A 27,844-nucleotide genomic window follows, 5' to 3' on the forward strand; every position below is an offset into this window, starting at 1 on the left:
CCGCAGGGCCGGGCTGACGGCGGCGATAAACGAGAGCGGGGCGTCTCACCGCGGAGGCGGAGACCCTCCGCGGCCACCGGCCTAAGGGTGCGTCCCACAGCACCGACCCCTCCCCATCCCCGGCGCTGCGGGGGAGGTCCGTGCCGCCCAGGGCTGGGCACCGGGGCCCGGGGAAGGGACACACGCCGGGGTCGCAGTGCCGGGAGCGAGGCGGGCAGGCAGGAGCCGGCGGTGCCGGCGCGGGGCGGGGAGCGGGGCGGGGCGGAGCGGCGCTGGGGCCCGGCTGGCAGCGGCGGGCGGCGGCGCGGGGCCCGGACCGGGCCAAGGCCGGCGGCCCGGGGCAGGTGAGCGGACGCGGCGGGGCCGGCACGGCGGCCGGGGCGACACGGCGGCGACGGGGCCGCGGTCGCCTGTTCCGGGCCTGAGCGACGCCGGCACCGCCCGGACTATTGACTTGGTGCGGCCTCTGCCTCGCCCTCCGCGAGTGTTTCCCGACGTGTCCCTGTCTTTGCCCTTGCCTCTCTCCTGCACGGCCCCGCGGTTCCCCGAGCATCCTCTGCATCCCCGCCCACCCCCCCCTCCCCCCGCACTGCCGCTGCATCACCCCCGTTGCTCCCTCCCACCTAAGACTGGTCCCAGCTTCACTGTGCCTTTCTATCCCTGCGGCTCCCGCTGTCATGTCCGAGGGCATCCCCAGGGGCTGGGTGGCTCTGGGGGCCCAGTCTAGTGTTGTGCTCCCGTCCAGGGCACACAGCAGGTGTGGTGCTCATGGCCATCCCCATGCAAAACTGGCCCTGCCTGCATGCAGCGCTGTGTGTGTGCTGCATGCAGCATCTCCTGTGTGTCCATGTCCAGCGGTACTTGCCCCTGCCCCATGAGGGCCCTTGCTGCTTGGCCGTGCTGTCCCAGTGTGAGTCCTGAAACCTTGCCTCGTGCTCTCTTCTCTCTGCAGCTGGTGACCTGCCAGGATGGCCGTGCTGGGAGGCTACTGTGAGGGCAACAACTCCATCACCCAGGCCTGGGTCCAGCAGGGCTTCCAGCCCTGCTTCTTCTTCACGCTGGTGCCGTCCGTGCTGCTGAGCGTATGCCTGTTGCTGGGAGCCCTGCAGTATGCCTGCTACGCCCGCTTCAGCCGTGCCATGGAGCCCAAGTACATTCCCCGCTCCCGCCTCTACCGCGTCCAGGTCCTGCTGTCCCTGTTCCTGGCCCTGCAGCCCTTCGGTGGGCTGCTGTGGCAAGGAGTGGGGCTGAGACAGCTCTATGGGTATATGTTGCTGCATGCCTGCCTCTGGACCCTCAGCTGGGGCTGTGCCATTGGCCTCCTGCAGCTGGAGCATACCCGGGTGCTGGCCCATGACCGGACACGGGGCCATGGCACTGTCCTCCTCCTCTTTTGGGCACTGGCCTTTGCTGCTGAAAACCTGACCCTGGTGTGCTGGAGGAGCCCTCTGTGGTGGTGGGCACTGGAGGACACCAACCAGAAGGTGGGCTGGGGGGCTGTGGGCAGGGAAACAGCGCTTTTGGGGGAGGGCTGTGGGGATGGAGTATGCATGTCATGACCTGACATACTCAGGGTGTATACAGTCCTGGGTTGCACCCACACATCTGCCAGATGTTTCAGTCCCAAGCCCAGCTAGCACACACCTCTCCATGCCCCCACCCAGCTCAGCTCCTGCTTCTACCAGGCCCAGACCCAGGTGCAGAAGTAGGGGTGTTTGCCTGCTTCCCACAGCCATTTGCCCCCTGCACCCCTTAGGGTAGGTGCACCTTGAGCCAGAGGGCATGGAGCCAGATGAGGTGGGTAGGAAGGAGGGAGGGGGTCTGGGTGCTGCCTGAAGTGCTGTGCTCAACCAGGAACTCCCACTGAGCTGCATGGGGTGTCCCCTGGCACACTGCACCCCATCCCCATGCCCTGCTCATTGTCTCTCTGAGATCATACCCATCCCATGCCCAGGGTTGTGCAGAGGTCCAGCTGAGACACTGAACTCTCTCTCTCCATTCAGGTGCAGTTTGGCTTCTGGCTGCTGCGTTACATCTGCACGTTCATGCTCTTTGTCCTGGGCATGAAGGCCCCAGGGCTGCCTCACAAGCCCTACATGCTTCTGGTGAATGAGGAGGAGCGGGATGTGGAAAACAGTCAGGTGAGTCCTGGGACTGAAGCAGTTTTAGGATATAGCCAGGAGGGAGCTGCAGATAAAATGGAAATACAGCTGCCCTGGGATCAGCATCTTCAGGAGATGTGGGAGGAACAAGGTTTAGGGCTGCCTAAGCTCCCTGCTTGCTGTCAGTAGGATGCAGTCCTGTTTGGAGGATGGAGTAGGCACTCTGGAGTGAGGCTGGTTTTCTTGGGATATTGTCCAGGGCCATTGCCAGCTGGGTTGGGGTGCCAGGGCAATGACTCCTTGGTCTGCTCTCCCCCAGCCACTCCTGACTGATGCCAGCAGGACCACCTCCACTTGGAAGGATTTCCGGAGGAAGCTGCGGCTGCTGGTGCCATACATGTGGCCGAGGGGCAACCACCTGCTGCAGGGGCTGGTGCTGTTCTGCATGGCACTCATGGGGCTGGAGCGGGCCATCAATGTCTTCGTCCCCATCTACTACAAGAACATCGGTGAGGCACCTGGAGCTTGGTGTGTGAGGCTCGCCACAGCCTCACCAAGTGCTGGGGGGTGTGCAAGTGACCTGGAGGGCTGCGGGAGTTCGGCAGGAGCAGAGTCCAGGGGGTCAGGGTCCAGCGCTGGCTGCTGGGGCTTGTTCCCACAGGCACCCTGGGATGCTCCCTGTCCCTCCATCCTGACCCTTGGCACACTTCCCACAGTGAATGAGCTGACAGTGGGCGCTCCCTGGCACACCCTGGCCTGGACTGTCTGCAGCTATGTGGGGCTGAAGTTCCTGCAAGGTGGAGGTGCTGGTAAGGACCACTGGGAAGGATGGGGCACTGACAAGAGATGATATTGAGCACATCATACCAGTGCTCAGGTGGCCAGGGAAGCCCATATGCCCCATCACTGTTGCTCTCTCTTGGAATCAGCAACCAGGGCTGGTCCCAGGTTAGGGAGAGTGAGTGGGCTTCATCCCAAATCCCCCTTTCCCAGCTGGGCTTTCTGAAGTCTGCTGCATGCCCCAGTGGGGCTGATCTCAGTTGATATTTCCGTGTTGCCCTGCAGGTTCCACTGGCTTTGTGAGCAACCTGCGCACCTTCCTGTGGGTGTGGGTGCAGCAGTTCACCAACCGGCAGGTGCAGGTGCAGCTCTTTGCCCACCTGCACGGGCTGTCCCTGCGTTGGCACCTGGGGCGTCGCACTGGTGAGGTCCTGCGTAGCGTGGACCGGGGCACCAGCAGCATCAACAGCCTGCTCAGGTCAGAATGTGCCCGTGGTGGGTGGGGGATGGCTGGGCAGCCCCACTGAGCTGGGCTGATGCCTCATCCCCCTTCCCACCCCCCAGCTACATTGTCTTCAGCATTGTCCCCACCATCGCGGATATCGTCATTGGCATAGTTTACTTCACCTCGGTCTTCAGCGCCTGGTTTGGCCTCATCATCTTCGTGTGTATGAGCCTGTACCTGAGTGAGTGGGGGGGATCGGGGTGCAGGGCTGCCAGGCTGTGGGGTGGCAGGAGCCTTCCAATGCAGCTTCCTCCTGTCCACAGCTCTGACCATCTTCATCACTGAGTGGAGAACCAAGTACCGTCGGGACATGAACACACGGGACAATGAGGCCAAGTCCCGGGCCGTGGACTCGCTCCTCAATTTCGAGACGGTACTGTAGGCATTGGGGGTGGTCACTGAGCACTGCTTGGTGCTGCAGGGGACTATTTGGGCACTGATACCAGCTCTGTGTCCTGTAGGTGAAGTACTACAATGCAGAGAGCTATGAGGTGAATCGCTTTAACGATGCCATTGTCAAGTACCAGGTATGGGGTGCTCAGCACCTTTGGGGGCACCAAGGGGGAAGAAGTCAAACCTCACAGGCACCTGTGGGGATGATGGAGATCACCATGGGTCTGGTCTGGAGGCGGCAACATCCCACAGGACTTTGTTTCTTCCAGGTCTCTGAGTGGAAGGTCAGTGCCTCACTGGGCCTCCTCAACCAGACCCAGAACCTGGTCATTGGCCTGGGGCTGCTGGCAGGGTCCCTGCTCTGTGCCTACTTTGTCACCGAAAACAAGCTGCAGGTAAGGCTGGTGCCAGCCTGTGCAGACCCCTGCTGAGGTGGGGCCCTGGGGCTGGTGGTTATGGACTTCTATACCCTGTCCCTTCCAGGTGGGAGATTTTGTCCTCTTTGGCACCTACATAATCCAGCTCTACACACCACTCAACTGGTTCGGGACTTATTACAGGTAATGCTGGGAGCTGTGGAGGTACCTGGTGTCCCCCTGTCTGTGGGTGACTGGGTCAGTATGTGCTCCCCCAAACCCTTCCCTCTGGTCTTTGCCCTCTTCAGGATGATCCAGAACTCCTTTGTGGACATGGAAAACATGTTTGAGCTCTTCCACGAGGACCAGGAGGTGGGTGCCACCTTTCCTGGACCTTGCTCCCTGGCTCGGCCCGTGGTCCTGCCCTGGGGATAGGCTGGCTCTGAGGCTGCACCTCTCCTTCGGCAGGTGAAGGATGTGGTGAACGCCAGCGACCTGCACTTGGAGGCTGGGCAGATCGAGTTTGAGAACGTGCACTTCAGCTACATGGATGGGTATGGAGCACTGGGCACAGGGTGGGACACATCTGCTATGGGACCTGGCACAGGACTGTGGGGCCATGGAGTGGCCCTGAGCCCCTCTCCATCTCCCTCTCCCAGGAAGGAAATCCTGCAGGACGTCTCTTTCTCTGTGATGCCTGGGCAGACCCTGGCTCTGGTGAGACCGGGACCTTGAGTGTGGGTTCACTGTGGGAGGGAAGGATGGGGGTAGAGAGGCTGGAAAATAAGAAGGTGGGAAGGACAGACCCCCAGCAGGGCCAGCCCTTTCCTGTCCAGCCCCTGGTGTCCAGGAGCTGGGAACTTCCCATCTCCAAGTCCCTTTACCTTTGTGTGCAGGTGGGACCTTCAGGCTCTGGAAAGAGCACCATCATCCGTCTGCTCTTCCGCTTCTACGATGTGCGGGGTGGCTGCATCCGCATTGATGGGCAGGACATCTCCCAGGTGAGGGGGAGGGCCTCCAAGGACTGGGGGGGACACACCAGCTCATCTGGGCCTAGCAGCACTGCTCGGTGCAGGCACTGGCACCTCCCCAGGGCCGGGGTGAGCACACAGCCCACACAGCCCACACAGCCCCCACAGCCCCTGTGCAGGCTGATGGCTGTGCCAGAAACGGGCTGAATGGTGTGACTGCAGGACCCCAGGCTGAAATGCTGGGTACTGACCAGGGCTCCCTGGGAAGGACTGGGGCACTGTCAGGGCCCCCCGCTGCTGGGTGGAGATGCAGCTGAGCCTGCGGTGCAGGGTGACCCTACAGCACATACCTTGCAAGGAGTGGGGCTCATGGTTGAGGGTAGGATTGGGTTTTGGAAGGATCTTTGCATTGGGTGTGCATCTGCCTGAGCCCTCTCCCCCCTGCCTCCCAGGTGAAGCAGGCTTCGCTGCGTGCTCATATTGGGGTGGTGCCTCAGGACACGGTGCTCTTCAATGACACCATCGCCAACAATATCCGCTATGGACGGATCCTGGCCACTGACCAGGAGGTGCAGGAGGCAGCCCAGGCTGCTGACATCCATGACCGCATCCTTTCTTTTCCTGATGGTGAGGCCCCTGCAGTTCCCTCTATGTTCCCCTGCCATCCCAGGGTCCTCTAAGACCTTCTAGCTGCCCTCACGGGTATCCTCGGGTGACATCTCCCACGGGGACACCTGCACAACTCTGTGCCTTGCTTTGCCTTTCCTTGCCTTCTTTCCAGGGCTCTAGATAGCCTCTGGACAGGGATGGGCTGAGGCTCCACCACATGGCTGTGTGGCCACAGCAGGACCTCCCAGGGCAGCAGGTCCCCATCTCCAGAGGGCACCAGCACAGCACATTTCTGCTTTTGTGCCTGCAGGATACAACACCCAGGTGGGAGAGCGGGGGCTGAAGCTGAGCGGGGGTGAGAAGCAGCGCGTTGCCATTGCACGAACCATCCTGAAGGGTCCCCACATCATCCTGCTGGATGAGGTTAACAGCAGCAGCCCCAGCCCAGCCTTACCCAGCTCTGCAGCAGCCCTATGTCCAGCAGCTGCCCACACTGCCTCTATCCCTTCCCCATGCTGTGTCTCCCCCCTTGCAGGCCACATCTGCACTTGACACAGAGACTGAGAGGAACATTCAGGCTTCTCTGGCCAAGGTCTGCGCCCACCGCACCACCATCGTTGTTGCACATAGGTAGGGAAAAGGGGAAAGGGCTGATCTGGGAGGTGCAGGCCAAACCCGCACAGAGGGGCACACAGACCTGCCCCCTGCTCAGGAGGTGAGAGCCCCTGGGATTGCAGCTCCTGGCACCGTGCAAACCCTCAGGAACCCTCTCCCCACCAAGTCAGGATAACACCCGCTTTTCTCTGCAGGCTCTCCACTGTGGTGGGCGCAGACCAGATCCTGGTGCTTAAGGATGGGCACATCGTGGAGCGAGGGAGGTGAGCACAGGGAGAGGACTGGGGGAGGGGATCCCCTCCCTGGCTCTGGGGCCAGCTCAGGACTCAGCATCCCTCCACTCTCCTTACAGGCACGAGGAGCTGCTGCAGAAGGGAGGTGTGTATGCTGGCATGTGGCTGCAGCAGCAGCAAACGGATGAGGGTGAGAGCAAGGAGCACCATACTGAGAAGCCCCAGGGCAGCAAGAAAGGGTCATGAGCATGACCAGGAGGCTGTGCTGTGACACTGACTTGGGTCCAGGCCCCCACACTGCCTGGGAGTCTTTTACTGACTGCACACTGGGGCCCTGCCTGCCCTAGAGCTGCAGGGGCTTCGTTGGACACTCCACTACATTTGTACATGTTTGTTTTGCTGTTGTGTAATTTCTTAAACCAGGTCCTTCCCAGGTCCATGCCTGTGTGCTCTGGGCAGGGTACATGCCTTCTGGTGGGGGCAGGCAGGGTTAGTGCCTGTGCCCTTGGGTCAACCGGCAGCTCTGCCACGAGGTTGAGCTCCTTGAACTTAGGTTGGCAAGGGGCTAAGCAGGCTGTCAGCACCTGCCCCATCCCCACACAAAGGGCTGAGCTTGGCAGGGGGCTGCACCCCAACAGCAATGGAAAAGCAGGGCAGCTGGTGTCCCCTCACCCCTATGTGCCCCCCACTTCAACCTCCATCCACAGAGATGTGCCACTCTGGGCTGGACACCAAGTGACTGCTCCCTCAGGTACCTCTGTACCTTGTGCTATGATCCAGCTTTTATTTTCTCCCAAGCAGCACTTTGACAAGTCTCAGCATTCCCTGGACCCAACCTGAACCCCCCTCCCTCAGCTGCTCAGAGCAGGACAGCCCAGTCCTGTGCAGAACCAGGCACAGCCCAGCAGTCAGGAACAGTTCCAGCAGCAGGTGGGAAAACAGCACAGCTTTGCATGGCTGCAGACCCCCTGCAAGAGGCCAGCAGGACAAATCCCCCCCACCCAAGCAGGCTCAGGGCTTTGTTTATAAGGAGGGGTTCTGTGCTACTACTATCCAGGAGGGGATCCCTGGCAACACAGCTGGAAGGAGGGAAGCATTCCTACCCCAGCAGCATTCAAACAAGGCCCTGTTGAAGTTCAGGGCAGCAGAGAGCAGCCAGCAGCAGGAAGGCAGCTGCAACCATCCCGTGTGAGCGACGCTGGCATTCAAGTCACCGCCAAGGTTACTTATCATATTAAACCAGAAATGCAATGCAGCTCCATTCAGTCTCAGAGAGGCCTTGTGCCCCAGCCGAACAGGGTAAGGCCCAACGCGCTCTTGTGCATGCAAACAGCAGGGAGGCACCAAGGGTGTGGGGAGTGGGGGAGGGGCTGCCTTCGCGCTGCTGGGAGGCTGCACATTCAGCCGTGCCATGCCCAGGGCAAGAGACCATCCCAGCCACATCTGCTCTTTGCTCAGGAGCTGGCATGGCTCTCCCCAGAGCATGGAATCCAGCCCCCCACTACTGCAGAAGGCAGCTACATCCCAGCTGAATGTCTGAGCAAGCAGAGATGTCCCCACACGGCTCTGCCCTCGCCCCACAGTCCCAGCAGTATTGGGACATGGCTGTGGTAACTGTGGGTAAGTGCAGACCCTGGGCTGCTGCTTGCTTTGGTCAGTGTGTGCCCAGCCTTGTCCTGTACAGTCTTCACCTCCCCAGGAGCATCAGGAATTTGCTGCACTAAGTTTATATAGGTACTAGGGCTGAAGTGTCAGTGTATATTTGGTGGCTTACAGCTCCCAGGGAGATGAGCTGTCCTTGGCAAGGGGCTCTTGTTACCAGTGTCCAGGCCAGAACCCCATGGCATCCGTGTGGGAGGCCAGAGCCACTCCTCGGGTCACAAGTGGGATCCTATGTCCGCTGGCACACCCTGCCTCACCTGCCTACGACATGCTGCAGTTTGATGGCTTTGAGCCGTGTGCCTGGAACAGAAAGATGCACACAGTGAACAAGGGAAAACAGGCTTCTTCCTCTCTCCTACATGAGGGCACATCCAGTGCCCAAGTTCCCAGAGCTGTGTGCTCAGCCACTGCCCCAGGCTGGGCTGCCCTCCTGGTGAGGAAACCCAGCACAGACAGAGCCCAGAGGAAGCAGAACCCAGGGAGGCCCCCTCCCTCACACAGCTGGGCCAGGATCAACCCCACGACAGCACAGAGCCCATAGCCAGCCTCACTCACCTGCCGCTGTGACTGTTGGTACTCAGCTTCGCTTGCTGACAGTGCCTGAGCCAGTGCCAGATCCTCCTCCTCCTGTGTGCTGCTGGGACAGTGGTGCATTGTGTGCCCCAGCCTCCCTCAGGCTCACCGGCCGAGTGCTCAGAGCCCTTCTGGGTTTTAGCATCTCACTGCAACCCCCTAGCACATCTAAGGGCAAGGAGCAACTGACGATCATTCTGAACAGGCATGGGGCTGGGGAGGGAGCAGAGGATCCAGCTGGGGCTGGCAGCCAGGAATCTGGGCCAAGGAGAGCCATGTTAAGTCCAGTCTGTAAGAGGGTGCTTTTAGCAGCACTGGGCACTGTGCCTGGGGACATGAGCTCCTAGCTGTCCTCCATGAACACCTCTACTCCACCTGTCACGCTCTGGCCAAACCCATTAGCTGGGTTAGTGGTCAGAGAATGGTTTGCCCTACTCTGTGTGTCAGTCACTGTCCCCTACCAGCACCCCTAGGGCTGAGGGCCTGCTTGCTGAACACAGTTCCCTGATGGCTCTGGACTCTTCCTTTTTTCCCCTGTCAGCCAGAGAGGCATCATATGGAAACACGTGCTGAGAGGAATGTTATCTCAGAGCCACATGATGCTTCCCCAGGCACCTTTCACCTTTCACACACAGGGTGGGTTCACACCACACCACATCACATCACACACCACGTGTTTTGGGGCTGTACCTGGGTGGCTGTGCTGAGCTGCGTGCTGACTCTGCCAGGGACATCTCCAGAGCTCGCTGCAGTGCCTCTTCCTCACTCTGAAACAAAACACCTTGTCACCAGCTTGGCCAGGGTGGGGGGCAGGGGGCAGCCCTGAAAGCACATGTGGCAGGTACAGTCTTTCCTGGCCAAGAGTGGGAAAATCTCCTCTCTCCAGGAGGCCAGACACAGCCAAGGTGAAAAACTGGGGCCCTGGACAGAACTGCAGTGCTCTCTCCCACACATCCCTGCCTACTAATGCAGGAGTATGCCAAGAATATCAGTGGAAAGCAACTTCCAGTCTCCTCCTCCAGCTTTTGCTTGTACTACAGAAAGACAACACCCAAGGAAAATGGCTGGTGCACTTTGTCCCTTTGGGGAAAGCCAAGCACCAAGCGCAGCTGAGAGCTGTCATCTGCAGGCACCAGAGCAAGCTCTGATTTCCCACAGAGCATCCAGGATCACTATCTGCCAGGGAAAGCCCAGCTAGGAGCACAGTCACCTACAGAGTGTGGACTAGAAAGCACTTGTTGCAGTCACTTCCTAGAGGGCACAGAAACCACCCCAAATGCCCAGGCCAAGCCACTCACCAGCCCGTTCTGCAGCATGACAGCTGGAGGGGAGGTGCTGCGAGTCTGCGACGCAGCTGCTCTGCTTCCCCTGCAAAGAAGCTAGGTTATTGTCAAGGCAGGGAGCCCTGGTACAACTACCAGTCCTGCTGAGGCACAAGAAGCAGTGAACTGTCACTCTGGTGTTCCACAGGGAGCCAAGCTGAGCCTAGTCATGCCCACCTCAGAATTACAATTCAGGCCATCACCTTACCTGGCAGAGGCTGGAGAAGAGGAGCTGTCTGCTGGCCGGGCAGCTCTGCTGCTTGATGCAGTGACTATTTTGGAGGAGGATGCCTGGGCTCTGGTAACTGCAGCATGCCTAGGACAGACAGGACACCTATGAGAAACTGTTTTACCATCATGAGCAATTCCTAGGCATTGAACACCATGGGAGATGAAGCTGGATAAGCAAGACACCTCCCTGGCTCCTCTTCCTCCCATGTTGTGGCTATTATTCCCAAGAGTTTCAAGTGCTGTTTCTCTCCCTGAAACCCTGTACCAGGATAGGCAGAAACCATTGGCTACAGAATAAGGGGTTGGGGAAAGAAGCAAGAGCAAAGCAGTCAACAGGCAGTACTGATAACTTTTGCTGCAGGAGAGACAGCGCATACCGCTGTGCTTGGCGCTGCTGGAGGACACCCCGGCACACAGGGCAGGGTGTGGGAGAATGCAGCAGTCCCAGACAATGGGCCAGGAGATGGGCTTCTTCCCTGTCACCCATCTGGCAAACACAGCCCCACCCCTGCCAGACTGTCTGTTCCCAGGCCCTCACCCTGCTTTGGAAAGGGGACGCCCTGCCCCACTGCAGTCATGGTCCAGGGGGTGCCGGTGCTTGAGGCAGTAGTTCTTGTGGCACTGGTCACAGATCACCTTCATCATCTCCTTCTGCTTGCAGCCAGGCTTCAAACACTTGTTGGTGAAGATCTGAAAGATGACACAGCAGTGGTGAAAAGGAGCATGTGCTGCAGGGTTGGGGCTGTCCCTTCTCTCCATGCCAGGCTCTCCCCACTGACCAGCCTTCCCCACAAGTGTATTTCCTGCAAGGCTCTGAAGTTTGTCTCTGAATACTGGCTTTCTTTAGATAGTTCATTAATAATTCACTGGTGCTTCAGTCTCCATAGACAAGGGTCTCCACAATCACAGAATGCACAGCAGAAGAAAGAGTGCCTTGCCCAGGTACTCCTGCCTTCCATGCCAGTGCAGTGGGGACAGCCCAGAGCATTCCAGCTGCGGCCAGGCTGGATTCCTGCAGGGCCAGCTCCCTGCAGCAATTTCATCTCCTGGCAAGATGGGGTAGCTAACTGCCCGATTGCATTTTCCTAATAGCAGCATGCAGTTTCCCATCCTTATATCCCAGGTGGCTGCCAGCCCCACTCCATTACAACCTTGGTCCCAGACTGCCTCCACAAAGCCCTGCGGATGCGTACACCTCCAGCTCACCAACCCTCCCTGACATTACCCTGTGTCAACAGAGACAGCACCAGGCAGGGTTGGATTTATGCTGTTTTCATCCCATTCCCAGGCTCCATCAGAGACCTGGCAGAGCCACACAGTACGTACCTTGCGCTTGCGTTGTGCAGGGTCAGACTTGCAGTCACGGTCAATGTGCTCACCCACCACAACATCAGGCATCTCCCCCCGCCTCACAGGGACTGGGGTGTTGCAGAGGGGACATACTGGGACTTGCACATCCTGCAGAGACAACAAAAGGGAGCTGGGAGCAGGTAGCTGGGCAAGCTCGAGTGCTGTGCAGTCATCTCTCTCCCTTTCAGGACCTGCCTACCATGGCTTCCACAGCTTCAGCTGCTGTTTGAGATCTTGCTCGTGACCCTCCAACCAGCTTGCACAGCAGGTGCAGAGGCATGGACATACACTCTGGGAAGGGAAAATGGTATGGCTGGGAGAAGCCCAAACCATTTCACCCAGTGGGAAAGGGAGGGCTGGATGTTTGTGGCACTGAGATGCAGATCCTTGCTTTCAGGGACATCCCCAGACTCAGTACACATCCCAAGGGGGACTGCTCAAGTGACCAATGTCACCACAGATTATTATGACCAGTGGCTAGAAAAGCTCAGTAGCTCTGTGCAGGAGGGTGGATGAGATCTGCCCTCTGGACTTACCTTCTTGTAGGCAGAAGTGCAATCGTGCTGGGCATAAGCGATGTGGTCGGTGCAGAAGATCTGCTCGCAGGCATCGCACTTCAGGGGGAGGAAGTCTAGGAGCAGGGATATGGCATGGGCAGAGAGCATAGAAATCAGCACAGCCCAGCCGCAGCCCGGGGGCCTCCCCGACTTCCCGAAGGCACAACAGTGAGTGACCCGCGGCAAAGCCAGGGCCGCACCTCTCATCCCCCAGCACGGAAACAAAAGGGCTACAGGTCCACAGCCACATCTCCAGAAATACCAAAGGCTCCTCCTCAAAACGCGCCGTCCCCGAGATCAGGAGTAGCATCCTGAATCACACCGAGTTCCCGGTGGGCTGCCGGCCTCAAACCGGTGGGAAGTGATGCTGCCACAGCCGCCACGGGGTTCGCCACCGGGATAACCGGGGTATGGACGGGCCCAAGCGGCCCCGCCGCGTACGGCCTTCCCATCCTACAGTACCGAGGGCCAGCAGCGGGGATGTCTGCCCGGGCCCTGCCCCGCTATCCCCGGGCAAGAGCCGCTGCCCACCCGGGTAGAGCCACCGGCGGAACCCCCGGTCTACCGGCACCGACAGCCAGCCCCGCCCTAGCGGGGCACCCACGGGCAGCGGGAAGGACAGGGACCCCTCCGCCAAGGGCAGCACGGGCGACACGGCCCTGCCTTTAAGCCCCGTTACCGAGCGGGCGCCCGGCGCCGCCCCGCCGCCTCCCCGCAGGCCGAGCTGCCCGGGCCGTGCCGCCCAGGCCCAAGCCCGCGGCCGTCTCTCCGGCGCACGAGCCGTGCCCGCCCCCCGAGTGCCCCCGACGCTCACCCAGGCGCTGGCAGGCGGGCCAGGAGCAGTGCGCGCCCAGGTCCGGGAACTCCATGGCGGCACTGCCGCCACCGGCGGCCCCGCCGCGCCCGCTTCCGGCGGGGCGTCACGGGGCGGGAGCAGGCACAGCCCCGCCCCGGCACAGCCCCGCCCCGCGGCTCCGGGCGGCCCCCCACCCCTCCGCGTCCCCTTCCTCCGGCAGCACCCCGGGGATCCGTGGGAAGACCAGCTCCAGAGACCTGCCCCGGCGCTGAGGGAAGGCTCAGGGCAAAGGCGAAGTCCACGAGGGCCAGCGCCAGAGCCATCCTGCCGTGCCAGGCCAGCAAGAAGTGTCTCTGCCCCCAGCTTGAACTTTTCTCTCCATCTTTCCTCCCCCGCCCCAAGGGGCACAAACCACGGATCCTGCCGTGTAACAGAGCTCCTGGCTCTATTCCAGCCACCTCGGAGTCTCCAGGTGCCATGCTACGATGCCCAGCAGAGCACAGATGGGGTGCTAGAAGGGTCAGTGGTGCGGAAGGCAGGAGATGCCACGGCAGCAAGAAACTGGAGTACTGAACAGGGCCAGGAGTGAATTTCATTGATTGCAAAAAAATTAACTCCACAGCCACCCAGTAACAGAACTCAAATGAGACAGGGAAAAAAAAGCAGGTATCACCCAACACCCTGTTCCAGCAGTGACACAAAAGACAGTAGCAGTCTGCAGAAGGGGTCTCTTCTGGCACAACACCCATCTGCCCTTGTCCCCTTGCTACCCTCTGCTCCAAAGACCTCTTTCCCTTTGCTAACCCCTGAGATCCACATTTGACTGTGCACCCCATCCCTCCCCCCAGACAAAACCAATGAAAGTTAAAATTATTTACATTTTTAGCCATTTAAAAACCCAATAAAATAAGATTGCATATGTCCTACTGGGGATGTGGGTATTAGCAGCTACAGCTAGCTCGGTACTCTGCGTGCAAAACGAAAGACAAACAGAAGACAGACCGAAATACTGCACCATTACTAGGAAGCGTTTGCTGGGGTTGGTGTTTCAATTGTGGCATAAGGCTTCTAGGAGCTGGCTCCTCCCCAGCTGCAGGGCCTCCTGCTCAGCCAGTGAAGGCCAGGCTCTAGAAGGATGGAAAGGATTCATTATTCCAGACATAGCACATTAACACTGATGCATTTCCATCCCAGTCAACACAAACATCTAAAAACCCACTGCATGTTCACTCTGTGAGCTTTTCCTTCTTTCCAGTGATGATGGAGGAAAAGGGGGTGCACAAATAAGACCTAAGACATAGATGCTGCTGTCATCACTGCCTCCTCCTCATCTCCTTGCTTTGGCAGCTCAGCAAGCATGTGAGAGGAGGAAGATGGAGCAGCCTCTTGTGCCTCCTGCTCCTCTCCGAGCCCCAGCTCTACATCCATTTGCTCCAGCTCCCCCTGATCCAGTAGCTCAAAGTCATCTGCTTCCTCCTCATCCTCTGGTGAAGCTTCTGTCTCTGTCTCCACCACTTCGCTCTCTGACAGGTGTGCTTGGAAGCTCAGTTTCTCTTCAGGCTCGGTGGGGAGGAACTCAGAGAGGGAGGGCCCTTCACTGGCCTCTGAGGACCGCAAGAGGGCAGAGAGGGTGTTCTGCACCGCCGTGGTGATGGCAGTGGTGACGATCTCCTCGCTCAGCGTGTTAATGCAGATGCCCAAGCCTGGGGCAGGGACAGTCTTTGGCTCTGCGTTGTCTCCTGCCGCTTGCCCACTCCCATTGAAGTGCGTATTTACAAAATGGAGAGGAGACGCGAGGCGAAGGATGGAGAGGTCAGAGTCCGCAGCCTCCTTCTCTGCTGAGTCCAGCTCACAGGCAGCGTGGGCAAGCTCAGGACCCAGAGGCACACCAAACACATCTTCATCACTCTGTGGTCCCAGGTCTCTGGAATGATATTCTTCCACGGATGGAAACTCTGCCAGGTCCTTGGAAAACGACTCCTCTGGCTCACTGTGCAGGCTCTGCTGATCCAGGTCTGAAAGGCACCAGCATTAAGGTACAGGTTCCCTCACCTTGACCTCTCACCCACCTTCCCCCAGCTGACACACCACAGCTGACTTTCAGGTACCTTCCCTATCCTTGGAGCACAGCAGGAAGAGGTCTGCAGCTATTCCCTCCTGCCAGTGGCATGATTCACATGGAATGTTTCTTTTGCGATCCTGTTCTATGTGCTCTGTGCTCAGAGAGGACTTCCTGCTCCAGCTCATGCTCTCTGCATCTAGAGCCCCCCATTAAAACCCCCAAGGTAAGGGAAACTGTGCTTACAGCACGTCACCTGCCTGCTCCTTCCCAGACACCCAAGTAGCCACATCCAAGTGATTATCCCCATGTTCCTCACCATTAACCAGCCCTTCTCTGAGCTAGTAAGTTTGACAGGGTGGGGTGCCTGACCTGTTTCACCCAGCATCACATACAGGTGTGTGACTATCCTATTCAGTTATTTCTGAGGGACTTTGTGGGTGGCCTTGCTCCTTTGCTGGAGTCACAAGACGGCATTGCTTTGTGGGGCAGTAATTAGAGTCAGATGTCCACTCAGGACCAGCTTATTATCAGCCATGAAGTCAGGGCATGCTGCACTGCTTTTCCTTCCTCCTTTCAATGCTCTTCCCATGCAAATAACTGGGTTCTCTACCTGCCCTCCCATTTGTAAGACCCATTGTTCTGGGCCAAAACACCGAGGATAAGGGGGCAGCAAGATGTCCCATCATGTACCTTCAGAAACGTCCGTCAGCTGTGGGGTGGTAGCCCTTGAAACAGAAAAGCCCCCACTCTCCAGGATAGAAGCCTCCTCATCAGAGAGCTCAGAATCTGTGATTGACAGTGCTAGGGCAGTTTTCTTCACATCCACCTGCATGGGATGAAGGCAGAGAGACAAATTCCTGTGTATCTAAGTATCAGTGCTGCCTATGGGCACCTCCAGACCTTCCAGGCAGAAGTCCTTGCTGGACGGACAGTATGCCGGCAAAGTGCTCCCTGCACTGGAAGGAAGGGCAGTCTCAGCTCACTGGCCCAAAGCTTTGCCTGCTCTCAGTGAAGAACACAAAAGAGGCAGCACAAGATGGGATGAGACTGTAGGAGTCTCAGAAGGCTTTGATCCTTCTTCCTCTCCTGGGATCACCAAGGAGAACACCCCTTTCCCTTCTGCATTCACACCAAGCGCAACGAAACCTTCTACAAGTAGCAGTGCTATCCACATTCCTTTGGAAACAAGCTTCCCACCTCACAGCCCAGCTACATGCCCAGAGCTATGTGAAGAAAGATGCTTGGTTTGTTTCTGTGGTGTGAATATAGAAAGGTCACACACAATCTGTCTGAAAGCAGAGAACTGTGTAAGAGACACTAGAGCTGCTCAACTCCCTTTTCCAGTTTTGAGGAGCCCCTGCACATTATACCAAAGGTGTTCATTTCTTCAGGAGACACTCACATTCTCTGAGCATGAAGCATAACCACCAAAGTAATTCTGAGGTCAGCAGGAGGCTGGGGCATGGCTGGCCCTGTCCTGCTACAGCATCACCAGCTCTGTGGCACCAAATTCTCAATACCCAGATTGGAAATGACAGCCTTCATCAAACACATGCCCTTCTCCCCTTAGAATTCTGCAAAGAAGTGATTTATTGCTCTGCTGTGTGTTATCATTGTTGCTGTACTCAGACCACCCCTCGGCTCCCAAGCTGCTATAGACCAGACAGGAGGGACTGGTTCCTGCCAATCTCTTTGTGCTCTTACCACTGGGGAAAAACCTGACAGCTCTGCTTCACTCTCACTCTCCGTCTCTGCTGTTGGCTCATCACCTGCTGCAGGCTCGCTCTTCCCTTGTCGCTCTGTCAGAAAGAGAAGAAAGGCTTTACATGACACTGAATGGATTTTCTGCCTTTATACATCACTTTCCCTTACTTCTGCTACCCTGTGGAAGTGCACAGGGTTCCTGGAGACAAGCACAACCTGCTGCTCTCATGTGTTGTTCTCAGGATCACCTGGGAGCACACAGTTGCTCTCCCCATAGTCCTTAAGCTTCCACCTCATTTCCCCTATTCCTCTGCAGCCTTTCCCCACACAGTGTTGGCAGACATGGTTTCCTATTGTCCTTTTTCTACAGCTCCACCCTAGGAATACAGCACCAAAAAAAGTCAGAGAGAAGGTGGGTCCTTACTCTTCTTCTCATGCTTGTGGTGCAGCGTCTCTGCCTTCATACTGTAGTCCAGTTTCATCAGGACAGGCTCCAAACGTGTGTACATCCTCTGGATCAGCTCATGGTAGACCACCAGAGGCCAGAGCAGAATGCTGAGCACTGTGGACATGGAATGCAGGGAGTGTGAGAGACAGACCAAGTAAAACCCAACTCTTCCTGTGGTGCCACTGAGAAAGTCTGCATCAAGGGAAACATATTTCAATGGCACGTGCTTTCCCATCTGACTGCTCAAAAATCCTCATCCATGGCTCTTCTTACTCATTGCAAAGCTGCTTGATTAACCAGGTTTAACTGCCAGATCTCAGATAGAATATAGATTTATGTTAAGATGAAGTGTAGGCCCTTCTCTTCAGCCACTGCACCCCCAGCCCCAACATGCAATAGAAGTCCTGAAATGAGCTTAAATGAGAATTAAAACTAATTATCACCAAAATTTTTGTAAGGGTAGCAGCATAGAGCTCATATGCAGATGTGCTCACAGCAGAGCACCAGAACAGAATTACTAGGGACTCACGATGCAGTGAAAAAGGTCTATTTACCCAACATGCAACTTTGTTAACAACACTCTCGATACGGATTTGCCCACGTTAGGAACTGAGAGACTGTAGCTCCCTGCTTCCCTGGAGCCTCGGCCAGCACAGCCTGAGCTGTGGGGAAGAGAGGGCACCAATGTTTTAGTCACGGCTCCCTCTCCTGACTTTGCAGTCGTACTGCATGCACGCACTTACAGAGACTTCCCGGAACACATTCCCTGTATATCGATTCATCAGCTAGCACAGATCCCCTTGAGAAAACTACAAATCTGCTTTTACCAGCCTATCAACAGCACAGTTAGGTCATGTCTCAGCTTAAGTCAGACAAGAGAGCTGCTTATACTCACAAATGATGTAGGAGATCATTATGCCTGGAACATAGTGTCCAACTACAGCCAGAATCAGGCAGCCTGAACAGACACTCATGCAGAACTGAAGGAAGAGAGAGGAACAAACAGAAGTGACAAGAGGCAGAGAAACATCTATGCAACCAATGCCAGAAACTGAGTTAGCACAAGATGAGGGATGGTCCTAACCAAGTCAGTCAGCCAGCTCTGCACCAAGTACGTTTAGGTGCTGACAGTCACAACTTGGACAGCTCAGTTGGGTTAAGCTGTAAGCATTACAGGTTCAAGCACAGGATGACCAAGGTAACCCAACGCCCAATAAAACAAATCAAAACTTTGTCAGACAGTTCTTTATGAAGTAAATTACATTCCTTGAGGATAGGATGGGGTATTTCCAACTGCCACTTGTACATTTCTCCTGTAAAGCTCAGCACTTCAGCAGAAAACTGTCCTGTCCTGACAGACAGGAACCTGTTACAGAGTCACCAGATGCTGTGCCACTGCTGTGCCATAAACCAGCTGGCAGAAGCATTAGCAGAGCCCATGCTCCCATCCGACCAGGACCTCCACCCTCTGGAAAAAGTGAAGTATAATGGTGCAGCCCTGATGGCTTGTCTGACATTCTCCTGGGGTGGGGGGGCAAAGTGAGAATAGACAATCTGCAAACCAGGGCATGGGTTCAGATATGGACAAAATCCAGCAATTAAGAGTTCAGTTCATAATGGAGAGGGTCTGCAAAAGCTAAGGTTCCTCTATGGGCTTTGCTCCCAAAGAATTCATTCTTTATGGGCATCTTTGGACCTGGTCTTCTACTACCTGTGGCTGGGACAGAAAAGGAGTAATTAGCAGTGTTAGAAACCCACTTCTTTTGGCACACTGAACCCCAGGAAGCCTGACACAATCCTAGTGGTTGGTCTGTCCTACTTTTTGTGATGCTAAGCCAGCTCCTCTCTACAAACCCTTTCCAAACAACATACATCACAGCCATTAGAACATGTTTAATGTCAAGTTTCCATGCACTCAGGAACAGTGCTGTGTTTGGATTTTGCTAGCCACAATCTTGGCTAGTGAAATAGGACCATCTTAAGAATTGAACCTGTGAAAGGGCCAGAGACTGTAGGCTTCCCTTTTTTTCTCCCCAGTCCCAATCTAAGAGCTTCCTTTGCACAGTAAGAAATGAAATTAAGTACAGCAAGTCATTCACAGGAGGGGTTAAGTTCAGCTCCAGTTTACAAATACTGGAAGTCAATTACTCATTATTGAAACTTCCCATGGCACAGAATCTACAAGGAATGAACAGCAAATATTGGACAGGAATGGCAATTGTAAAAATATTGAATTTACATTCTTCCATCTCTTAAGCCACTAGTAATGGAAATAAAAGCCCCTGCACAGAAGAGTAGGTATCTCCAGCTTACCTTGGCAGGATTTTGCCTCTTGTACTGTAGCAGTTCCTGCAGGTACAGCCTGAAGGTGACCCAGCTCTCTGCCAGACAGTGGCACAGCTCAGGGACACTGAGCAGGTGAGGTTGTGCCCCTGAAGTCACCCCCTCACTAGAGACAGACAAGAGCAAGAAGACAATCTTTGAACATGGTCTGTTTTCCTGGAGTGGAGGAACAGCTGCACCAGGAAGCAGAGTTCCCTACCAAAGGCTTGACAATACCGACTGCATCTTCAACTGAACTACAGAAGATGCTTGATTTGGAGACAGTTTTTCCCCTTAATCAGGAAGAAAGTTAAGAGGCACCTGAGCCAAGCAGCGGCAGATACCATGCCACAGAATCCCCATGCCACAAGCCCAAGATGCAAAGCAGTTTACTCAAAGCCACGCAGAGTAACTAGTTATGTGGCTCCCTCTGGCACCAAGTCCAAGGTAGCCAGAGAGTGGTGCTCAGACCTACAACCAGAGCCAAGGATGCAAGCCACGCCACCAGAGAGAGCAGCCTGCAGAAGTCAGTCTCAGTGATTTCCTTCTCTCTGGAGGATTCTTAAAATAGTTCAGGACAGATCCAGGGAAGAAACCTAAGAGTTCCTAACATCAGAAGTACTTGAGTTTTATTGCTACTGAAAGAACACTAGCTTTCCCCAGAGTCTCAAACTGTGGCTCCTGAGCTGATAAGCAGCTCCCAGTGCAGAAGTCACTAGCAGTGTTTCACAGCAGGGGCCATGCAGTTTATTCACAACAGAAAAAAAGGACAGGTGAGATCACCATACTAAATTAAGGCTTCCCCACTCTCCCCACTCACCAAGGAACACATCTGTGAGCTTACCTCTCTCCTCCTGGCTCCTCTGATGGCTGTGCTGTAGAGAGAACATAGCAGATTAGTCAGCCAAGTGAAAAATAAAACCTGACATTTTTACCAGTTGAACAGAGCAGAGCTGAAGATGTATGATCCTTAGCTGGGGAGGGACCCTGGGGACCTTCTTTGTGCTCTCATGCAAGCAGGAATCACTGGCTTGCAGCCTGAGCTCGGAGGCTTTAGCGAAGCATGCCTGGAGACTTGGAGCAGCAGAGCACTGATCTCTGGGCACCCCAGCACACCTTGCAACCCAACACACACATGGCAGGACACTCATATCTGAAGTGTATCCTGGTGGTAACATGGGACTCTCCGCTCCAGGGATCATGCAGCTTTTCCTGGTGTCCCACATGTCTGGGCAGTGCCATTCCCACAGCGGGTGCCAGCACTTGTCATTCACAGGGGGCTGCCAGCAGAGTTTTGGAGCTGGGCAAAGCTTCAGCTTCCATCTCGGAGCTAAACATGGCACCAGGAGGTCTGAGCTGCATTTCCCACTGACCAGCCCCGTCCTTGGCAGGATGCTGTGTACAAATACCAGAGATGTCCCTGCTGTCTCCATCCTCTCCCATGGAATTAAGTAACAAATAGCAGTCTTGTGCATAATTTTCTAATTTTAGGGCTCTTTTATATCCCCTGACAGCCTTTTGTGCCAGGCACAGATATAACTATACTCCTAAGGTCCGTCACTCTGGATAAGAGCAAGGGAAAGGCTCTCCCATTCCTCTCTGCACTGAACCCAGTGATGATCAAATAGGGACTTAGTTCATGCAGTACTGAAGAGAGGAGCAGTGTTTCAATAGCAGAGGTCACGTATGATTACGGTCTGCTTTTAGATACATTGAGGAAAAAAAAATTCTACAACAACTGAAATTCATGAGCCTGGTTGCTCACAGATTTGGAGATCCTGGCAAGCTGACTGGTGTCTCAGGATGTACAGGGCTCAACCAAAGCTCTTCTATCAACACAGCCTTTATAAGTCTCCTGTATTTAACAATGCCCTGTTCGTGCTGTGATAGCTCATTGAGATCTACCGTCCTGTACCAGTCCACCCACTGTCCTAGAGCTGGCAGGGGCTGATGTATCTTTGATGCAGTCTGACCAGCAGCAAACTCGGTGCATGAGGTTATAACCCTAATCCTGTCCCCCACACTGCGTGTCACCATGTAAACAGAATTAAAATAAAAGAGAGTTTATTTTCAAGACCAGGCTTATAGTCAGAAATGGGTTAAGGAAATGCAACTTGTGCAAAAAGGGGTTTGAATCCTCCCTGGAGTCACCAGCCAGGCACAAAGCCCAAGAGTAGCAATGACTCCCTCAGGGGAATGCACCGAAGAGGCAAACAACCATCACTGCAATCACCCAGTGAGACTTCAGACTCCATCCAGCTCAAGCCACAGAAGAGACCAACTGCTTGTAGCAGCCCTGCCACTGTTCTCCCAAGACAGAGGATGTTGGGCCAAGTCTGCCAGACTCCTCCTCCCGCTGCAGGCACTGCACCAGCCGGCTCACGCAGTGGAGCATGAGGCCAATCACCCAGGGAGGAGGCGATTCTTTGAGAGCGTGACCCAGATTTCCAGTAATCAGGCCTGACAAGGAGTCAACTGCTCTCAGACTGGGCTGTCCATTCACTCTTCTGCCCAGAAACATTTGGCATGGCGGATGGGGCAGCTCACGGAGGAAGCTTGGGCTGCAAAGTGAATATTATGGATGCAACTTCACCCTCACAGGGCAGCTGCTTCCCTCCTGCAACTGCCATTGCTGTGTTTTGTTATTGTGCTCAGGAACCTAAAGCTGCTTAATCGCAGCACACAGAAATCCAGCTCTATCTCTAAGCCTCATCTATCACCTGCGCTAAATCACCAAACACATTACATCTGGCACTAGCCAGTCTGTGAGGGTTGGCTACACCAGCTGTACAGTGTATCAAACAAGGTGCTGGCATGCTCGCCACCTCTGCTGGACAGATGTGCCAGCAACACAGTAAGTGGGATGGCACAGGAACCCCACTCCTCTCCGACTGGTTGCAGTCATCCCAGCCATCCAAAATACACCAGCAGAGGGAGTGAAACAATTCTCCTCAGTTGATCCTGAAGGTTTCAGAGACACTTTGGGGAGCAGAACATTACAGCAGGCTGCAGGGTCTTCACGTGATCTCAGCTATCTGGCAAAACACAAGCTGTCTTTAAGATCAACAGTATGTTGTTTCCTGTAGTAGAGTAGTCTGCCTTCTGGCCACTGTAAAGCATTGGAATCTTACACTAGTTGCAAGAACAGCCCAACCCCAAAAAACCCAGAGCATTTCCAATAGGAAAGGGTCCCTCAGTTAAGGCTTAACTCCAACCTGTGCTGAAATACTGTCGAGCACCAGCACAACTAAGCTGGCAAGCAGGACACCCAGAGCTGGCCTCAGATCATCAATAACTGGCTGAAATCGTTCTGTCAGCATTTCACACTGGACTGTGGATTAATACAAATCACTTGATATACACCAGACTCTTCTGAGAGATCAGACAGCCATGCAGGAGTTTAGGTTACATGTTGGTACTGACAAACTATTGCTGATGGATTCCTTGGCTCTTACAGGTTTTCAACACTTCTCCAAGAGACATTCTTCATCTGTATGTAAACTTTAGCTAGAAAGCAGGGGCCCTTTTTAAGGAGTACTAGCATTCAATGGCAACAAAACTTTTGCTAGAGCTCTTCCACACTGCACTCTCCTGCACTGACCGAAACACAGCTGCCAAACAGCAAGGCTACAGAAAACATCCCTACTTGATACCCATTTCAGGAGAAATTGGAGATGCTTCCTAAGTCCTTAAATAATGTTTAAGTAGAACTCCATGTAGATATTGAGAAAATACCCTGCACAGGAACTGAAAATATGCAGTCCCTTCTGAAAGGACCTAAAAAAGTTGCACAGCTTGATGCTATTAGTGTGACCCTGATCACAGTGTGTGAGTAACTGCAAAATACATGCTGAGGTTTTTAGCATTCCTTCAGAAGTCATCTTATAAGCAGTCATCTGAGACACACATACTGACTCTTGTACGTACGTGCTGACTTGAAAATACGGTACTGACCCATCTCCCAGAACTCCAGAAAAGGCTTACAGGAAGCACTAAGGAGGTAAGCCACAAAGCTACAGCTCTGCTTCAGCAGGAAGTGAGAGCCAAACAAGAACCCCTAAGTGTTCAGGAGTACCAGTTCAACAGGAGGCCCCTCAGGAATGCAGAGCACCATTCCTTCCTTGTGGAAGCAAAGGAAACACGGTCCAGTGGACCATGTCAAAATCAGGGCTGTGACCTAACCAGGCACATCAGAAAGGTGTCCCTGTTCTCTGCTGTCAGCAGCAGAAAAGCAGGAAGGAGTGAAATATGTGAAGAACTCTGAGGAGAGGCACAGTCGGATGTGCACTGACTTCCAGCAGAGCACATGGCCTAGGACGAGCCTAACCCCTGGTGCTGCAGTTTTGTTTGCTTTTCTTTTTTATTCTTCATGGCTCTGCATCATATAAATAGATTTCAGTATGAATTTCCTATTTCTTCTATGACAACACAACTTTTACAGGCCAAGTACTTGCTGGAATGATTCCACCCCACCTGCCTCAATGACACCATTCTGTACTGGACACCAGACTTTTGCATTTCTGGACATGTTTCAAGTGAGGTGGTTTGGGTTGGCTTTAAACTATTCCCTTTAAAAACCAATGTGAATAAGCAGGAAATTAAATTGGCCAGTCTAGTTTAACTGCCTGGTTACCTGAACCACACAGAACAAACAGTTTCAAGACTACAGCTGTAACATATCTAATCTTATCAGGATTTCTGTGAAAGCACCCTTTAAGTCAGTACCCTTTTAGGTCAAATAAAGGGCACCTTACAAACACACATATAGAGGGGCTTTCATTTAGAAACTCTCCCTAGAGTAGAGGGGCAGGGATGGAGGGCCCTGAGCTGCCTTTGAACAGTAGCAGTAGATACAGTAGGAAGGTCTGGGTTCCGTCATTTAATAAACTCCAAAGAAGGAGGCACTCGAAGCAGACAGCAGCCAGTCCATGTCTATCATCTTTATGAGGCTATTCCTCTTGCTGCTTTTGTGTCTAATGTTGGCACAGACCCTTCAATAAATGGGAAAGATAAGACAGGTGATCAGACTCACTGATTAGCTGGAGATCAGATGCTGTTCAGTACATGTACAATGCACTAAGTGTTGCTGCTGCCAGACCTCATCATCCACTCTGCTACCTGCCACAAGAAGTGGCTCACATTTGCTCTGCTTCTTTCAGGGCACAAGCCCACGCTGAACTTAACTACAACCAATACACTTTCATCCCCTCCTTTCCTTCCCTCAGCTCAGCTGGCCATATGTGCTCAGACTTGAGATGATCTTTTTGCCACATTTGCAGGAGAGAAACGACACAGCAGAAACACATGATCCCTGTCACTAGCTTCCCTGGCAAGCTAGCTGGGCCCCTTAGCCACTCTCAGAATGAGCCACTCCCAGAATTTCTCAGCACTGGGAGCAATTCTCCCCCATGCATTAGGATACATCCTAATCCTCTGACACAGATAAGAAGCAGCACCAGTATCTGGGCCTGCAGTTAAAATAGGAATAGGGCTTACACTACTGCTGAGAGAGTCCAGGAAGGACCATAGCCATAGCCCAGCAGCTGGTAACACTAGAACTGTGTCACTATCTACAGTGCTACTTATCACATACCTGAGAAATCAAACAGGAACCTGGGTTTCCACTTCTCCAACAAGAGGATACCAAGAAGGGACATGCTGAGGAGAAAGAGGGGTCTCAGGGAGGTGGAGGAAAACAACCTAGAAATCAAACAAGAACTAGTTAGGCAGTGAAAAGACAGCAAATTACTGCTCTTGATGAGCAAATAGATATGGCTCAAAGCAGAAATATCCAACTGCTATGGGCTACTGCAGCAAGCATTGTACTCTGCAGACACCCACTCACACCACAGCACGTTCTCAAATGGTGCCTTTGCCCACCACCAGACAGCTGACTCCCTGCCATCTCCCAGTGCACTCCTCCCCTGCTTCTGAGCTCCTCCCTAGGTTGCAAAATAAAGCTAATGCTCCCCGGACAAGTCCTTCCAAAGCCTCAAGGTGGAGGCTCTAGATAACATAAAGACAGACTGCTGTAGCAGAAAACTGTTTGCAACTCGGCCTGTTCACTGGAAACTTACATCCCATTTGTCATGGCAAGGTCCAGCATTACAAGCAGGTAATGCATCTTGCCATTCTAGATGCCCATTCTCTTATCACAAACCTCCCCGTTTCACCAGAGCCTAGCCAGCACTTAAATCGTTTAGTTGCTTTGGGACATAAAACCTTTCATGTCCCTCATCCACACACTGGATCAAGCCACTTGCCAGATCACACAATACTACTCACACACAGCTGGGCAATGCCACTCAAATAGTTTATCTCCCCACTCCACAGAGATTCAATAGCAAAGGTGCCAGAGTGGCACTTGTGCCAGCAGTGGCTGTCTGCATTCATCCTTTTCTCTAGTTCAGAGGAGCTGCTTTTAAGGCACTCAAGAAAAAAAAAAAAAAACAAAACAGGGAAATGCATTCACCTTCACCCCTTTAATGAACATTCCTTTCCAGGAGGGAAGAGCCGTTTTGCTTTTTTACCCTGCTCCTCTTCAGTGAGTGTTTGCCAGAAACTAATGTCAAATACACCAAACAATGACTGGAGTCAGGGAGAATCTCACAGTGCAGAGCAGGGAGGGGTTCCCACCAAGCCACAGTCACAGGTAGAGAACCTGGAAGTGAAATGTGCCTCACTGGGCAGCACAGAACAAAAGCTGCACTTTCCATGGGCTTACAGGACCTTTAACAACCTAAACAACGTTTGTATTCCTTCCCATTAAACAGCAATTCTGTAGCTTAACACATCATCTCAGGAAGGATCTCCTCCTATTCCATCTCATTTATGGATTTCAGTTAAAGGATGCTGGCTGAATCCTCCATGGGACCCTAAATGATTTTTCCTCCTCTGCTGTACTTAAATCTCTCTGCTGTCCCATATTCTGGGCACTCTTTGCTCTTCTCAACCTTTTCATGCACAGCCCCTGGGCTGTCATTGTCTACCACCCCTGCCATCTCACCTGCACCTCTCCCCCTCTTTCTCACTTCATAGCTCTGCTCTGAGACTTTTCAGGTGGTAGAGTAACCCAAAAAAGTTTACGTGCCTGGCTCCCACGTACACCTCTGATAATTGTATGGATGAGGAAACAGAACATAAACTGCCTCATCAGAGAGACTTCAAAGGCTGTTCGGTCACATACTTTTCCCTCCTCTAACTTCAGAATCTGCCCCTTCTTATTTCACCTGCAACCAACCTTTAGCTCTTTCCCTGGCCACTTCTGACCTTTTCTGCTGGGAAAGCCACTGACAGAGCGTTTTCAACAGTAAAACTGACTCACTGTTTATACAAACAAACAGGCTGTTTTTCATTCCCTTCCACAGCTGGGCTCTGCCACTCACACTCCCATCTCCTCATGCTGCTGCCCCGCGGAGAGGCAGAGAAGGGAAAACAGGAAAGGTGGAATATTCTCACACCAAAACCGAGTGAAAAATCAGCACCTCCCGGGAAAGATTACCGAGCAGAAAGGTTTAAATAAAACGCCGCAGGGCAGCAGCCGATGCAGGAGGCCGTGGAGATCTCTGACCGCAGTTACTGAGTGAAACGAACTGATAAAAACACGGATGCAAGAATTAAGCAGAAACGTGCCTGGGCGAGGCTCCAGCTGGGCCCATCTGCATTTTATTATCGCAGGACAAGGCAAATCCTCCTGGCACTTTCTCCCCTCAGGGAGGGGCCTGTTTGTGCCTGTCAGAGGAAAACAGCGCGGCTACTCCCGGCTGTGCATATCCCACGGCGGTGCGGCTGCGGGAACACACACCGCCGGAACCCAGGGACGCCACCGCGGGCCCCAAAGCCGTCGCACGCTGCGGGCACGGGCACGGGCACGAACCGGACGGGCGGCACCGACAGCCCCCGGTCCCCCTTCCCGCCCCAGCTCACCAGAGGGCCCCGCCGAGCGCGGCCGCGGTGACCAGGCTGTGCAGCGGCCTCTCCCACACCAGCAGCCGCTGCGCCGTCGCCAGCGCCGCCTCCCAGCCCCGCAGCCGCTGCCGCAGCGCCGCCGCCAGACGCGCCGCCGCTGCCGCCGCCGCCTCCTCCTCCTCCTCCTCGGCCGCTGCCGCCGCCGCCGCCTCCTCGGCGCGGCCGCTCGCCATGGTTGCGGGGGGGGGGGAGGGGGGAGAAGGCGGAGATGCCGCTGTCACCGGCCCAGGCGGGCGGCACCGCCTGAGGGACCGGCGGCCGCTGCCGCCCTGCGCGTGCGCCCGG

The 27,844-nt window shown here is 54.6% G+C and overlaps 3 protein-coding genes across 6 annotated transcripts; 1 reads left to right on the forward strand and 2 right to left on the reverse strand.

The window, feature by feature from the left end:
• The first annotated feature begins 7 nt into the window (after window positions 1-7).
• Window positions 8-7,238, forward strand: ABCB6 (ATP binding cassette subfamily B member 6 (LAN blood group)). Of its 2 annotated transcripts, none has more exons than XM_069020885.1 (20): window positions 8-87; window positions 953-1,484; window positions 2,004-2,141; window positions 2,422-2,611; window positions 2,819-2,911; window positions 3,168-3,360; window positions 3,447-3,568; window positions 3,651-3,760; window positions 3,849-3,914; window positions 4,050-4,175; window positions 4,264-4,340; window positions 4,445-4,508; window positions 4,605-4,690; window positions 4,796-4,853; window positions 5,033-5,137; window positions 5,560-5,734; window positions 6,027-6,139; window positions 6,252-6,346; window positions 6,526-6,594; window positions 6,684-7,238. In XM_069020885.1, exons 2-20 carry the CDS (start codon window positions 969-971, stop codon window positions 6,808-6,810), a joined length of 2,523 nt encoding a protein of 840 aa, XP_068876986.1. In that variant the 5' UTR covers window positions 8-87; window positions 953-968; the 3' UTR covers window positions 6,811-7,238. The 2 variants fall into 2 exon arrangements, with proteins under 2 accessions (XP_068876986.1, XP_068876985.1); XM_069020884.1 differs by lacking the exon at window positions 8-87 and adding an exon at window positions 279-344.
• An 81-nt stretch (window positions 7,239-7,319) lies between these two features.
• Window positions 7,320-13,179, reverse strand: ZFAND2B (zinc finger AN1-type containing 2B). 3 transcript variants are annotated; one of them, XM_069020887.1, is made up of 9 exons: window positions 13,074-13,179; window positions 12,239-12,333; window positions 11,679-11,810; window positions 10,891-11,042; window positions 10,330-10,437; window positions 10,098-10,167; window positions 9,490-9,566; window positions 8,782-8,860; window positions 7,320-8,526 (listed from the first exon to the last, which is right to left on the reverse strand). In XM_069020887.1, exons 1-9 carry the CDS (start codon window positions 13,126-13,128, stop codon window positions 8,488-8,490), a joined length of 807 nt encoding a protein of 268 aa, XP_068876988.1. In that variant the 5' UTR covers window positions 13,129-13,179; the 3' UTR covers window positions 7,320-8,487. The 3 variants fall into 3 exon arrangements, with proteins under 3 accessions (XP_068876988.1, XP_068876987.1, XP_068876989.1); XM_069020886.1 differs by having other exon boundaries at window positions 8,782-8,863; XM_069020888.1 differs by lacking the exons at window positions 7,320-8,526; window positions 8,782-8,860 and adding an exon at window positions 8,873-9,057.
• A 446-nt stretch (window positions 13,180-13,625) lies between these two features.
• Window positions 13,626-27,783, reverse strand: RETREG2 (reticulophagy regulator family member 2). Its single transcript, XM_069020894.1, has 9 exons — window positions 27,518-27,783; window positions 25,185-25,291; window positions 20,436-20,466; window positions 19,583-19,718; window positions 18,165-18,249; window positions 17,246-17,383; window positions 16,822-16,916; window positions 15,808-15,943; window positions 13,626-15,070 (listed from the first exon to the last, which is right to left on the reverse strand). The coding sequence occupies exons 1-9, from the start codon at window positions 27,730-27,732 to the stop codon at window positions 14,346-14,348; spliced, it is 1,668 nt and encodes a 555-aa protein (XP_068876995.1). The 5' UTR covers window positions 27,733-27,783; the 3' UTR covers window positions 13,626-14,345.
• Between the last annotated feature and the right edge of the window lie 61 nt (window positions 27,784-27,844).

Source organism: Aphelocoma coerulescens, chromosome 7 (assembly GCF_041296385.1).
Source record: "Aphelocoma coerulescens isolate FSJ_1873_10779 chromosome 7, UR_Acoe_1.0, whole genome shotgun sequence".
Lineage (NCBI taxonomy): Eukaryota > Metazoa > Chordata > Aves > Passeriformes > Corvidae > Aphelocoma > Aphelocoma coerulescens.

Bases quoted from the DNA above. Each gene is read 5' to 3' on its own strand.
- ABCB6 (XM_069020885.1), top strand. From the start codon at position 969: ATGGCCGTGCTGGGAGGCTACTGTGAGGGCAACAACTCCATCACCCAG. The intron at 3,569-3,650 runs GTGAGTGGGGGG...TCCTGTCCACAG, and splicing joins GTGTATGAGCCTGTACCTGA to CTCTGACCATCTTCATCACT. The intron at 4,341-4,444 runs GTAATGCTGGGA...TGCCCTCTTCAG, and splicing joins TGGTTCGGGACTTATTACAG to GATGATCCAGAACTCCTTTG.
- RETREG2 (XM_069020894.1), bottom strand. From the start codon at position 27,732: ATGGCGAGCGGCCGCGCCGAGGAGGCGGCGGCGGCGGCAGCGGCCGAG. The intron at 25,292-27,517 runs GTGAGCTGGGGC...TTTGATTTCTAG, and splicing joins GCGCTCGGCGGGGCCCTCTG to GTTGTTTTCCTCCACCTCCC. The intron at 17,384-18,164 runs GTGAGTATAAGC...CCATGTCCACAG, and splicing joins AATGATCTCCTACATCATTT to TGCTCAGCATTCTGCTCTGG.
- ZFAND2B (XM_069020886.1), bottom strand. From the start codon at position 13,128: ATGGAGTTCCCGGACCTGGGCGCGCACTGCTCCTGGCCCGCCTGCCAG. The intron at 12,334-13,073 runs GTGAGCGTCGGG...CCCTGCTCCTAG, and splicing joins GCCCGCCTGCCAGCGCCTGG to ACTTCCTCCCCCTGAAGTGC. The intron at 11,043-11,678 runs GTACGTACTGTG...GTCATCTTTCAG, and splicing joins CTGCACAACGCAAGCGCAAG to ATCTTCACCAACAAGTGTTT.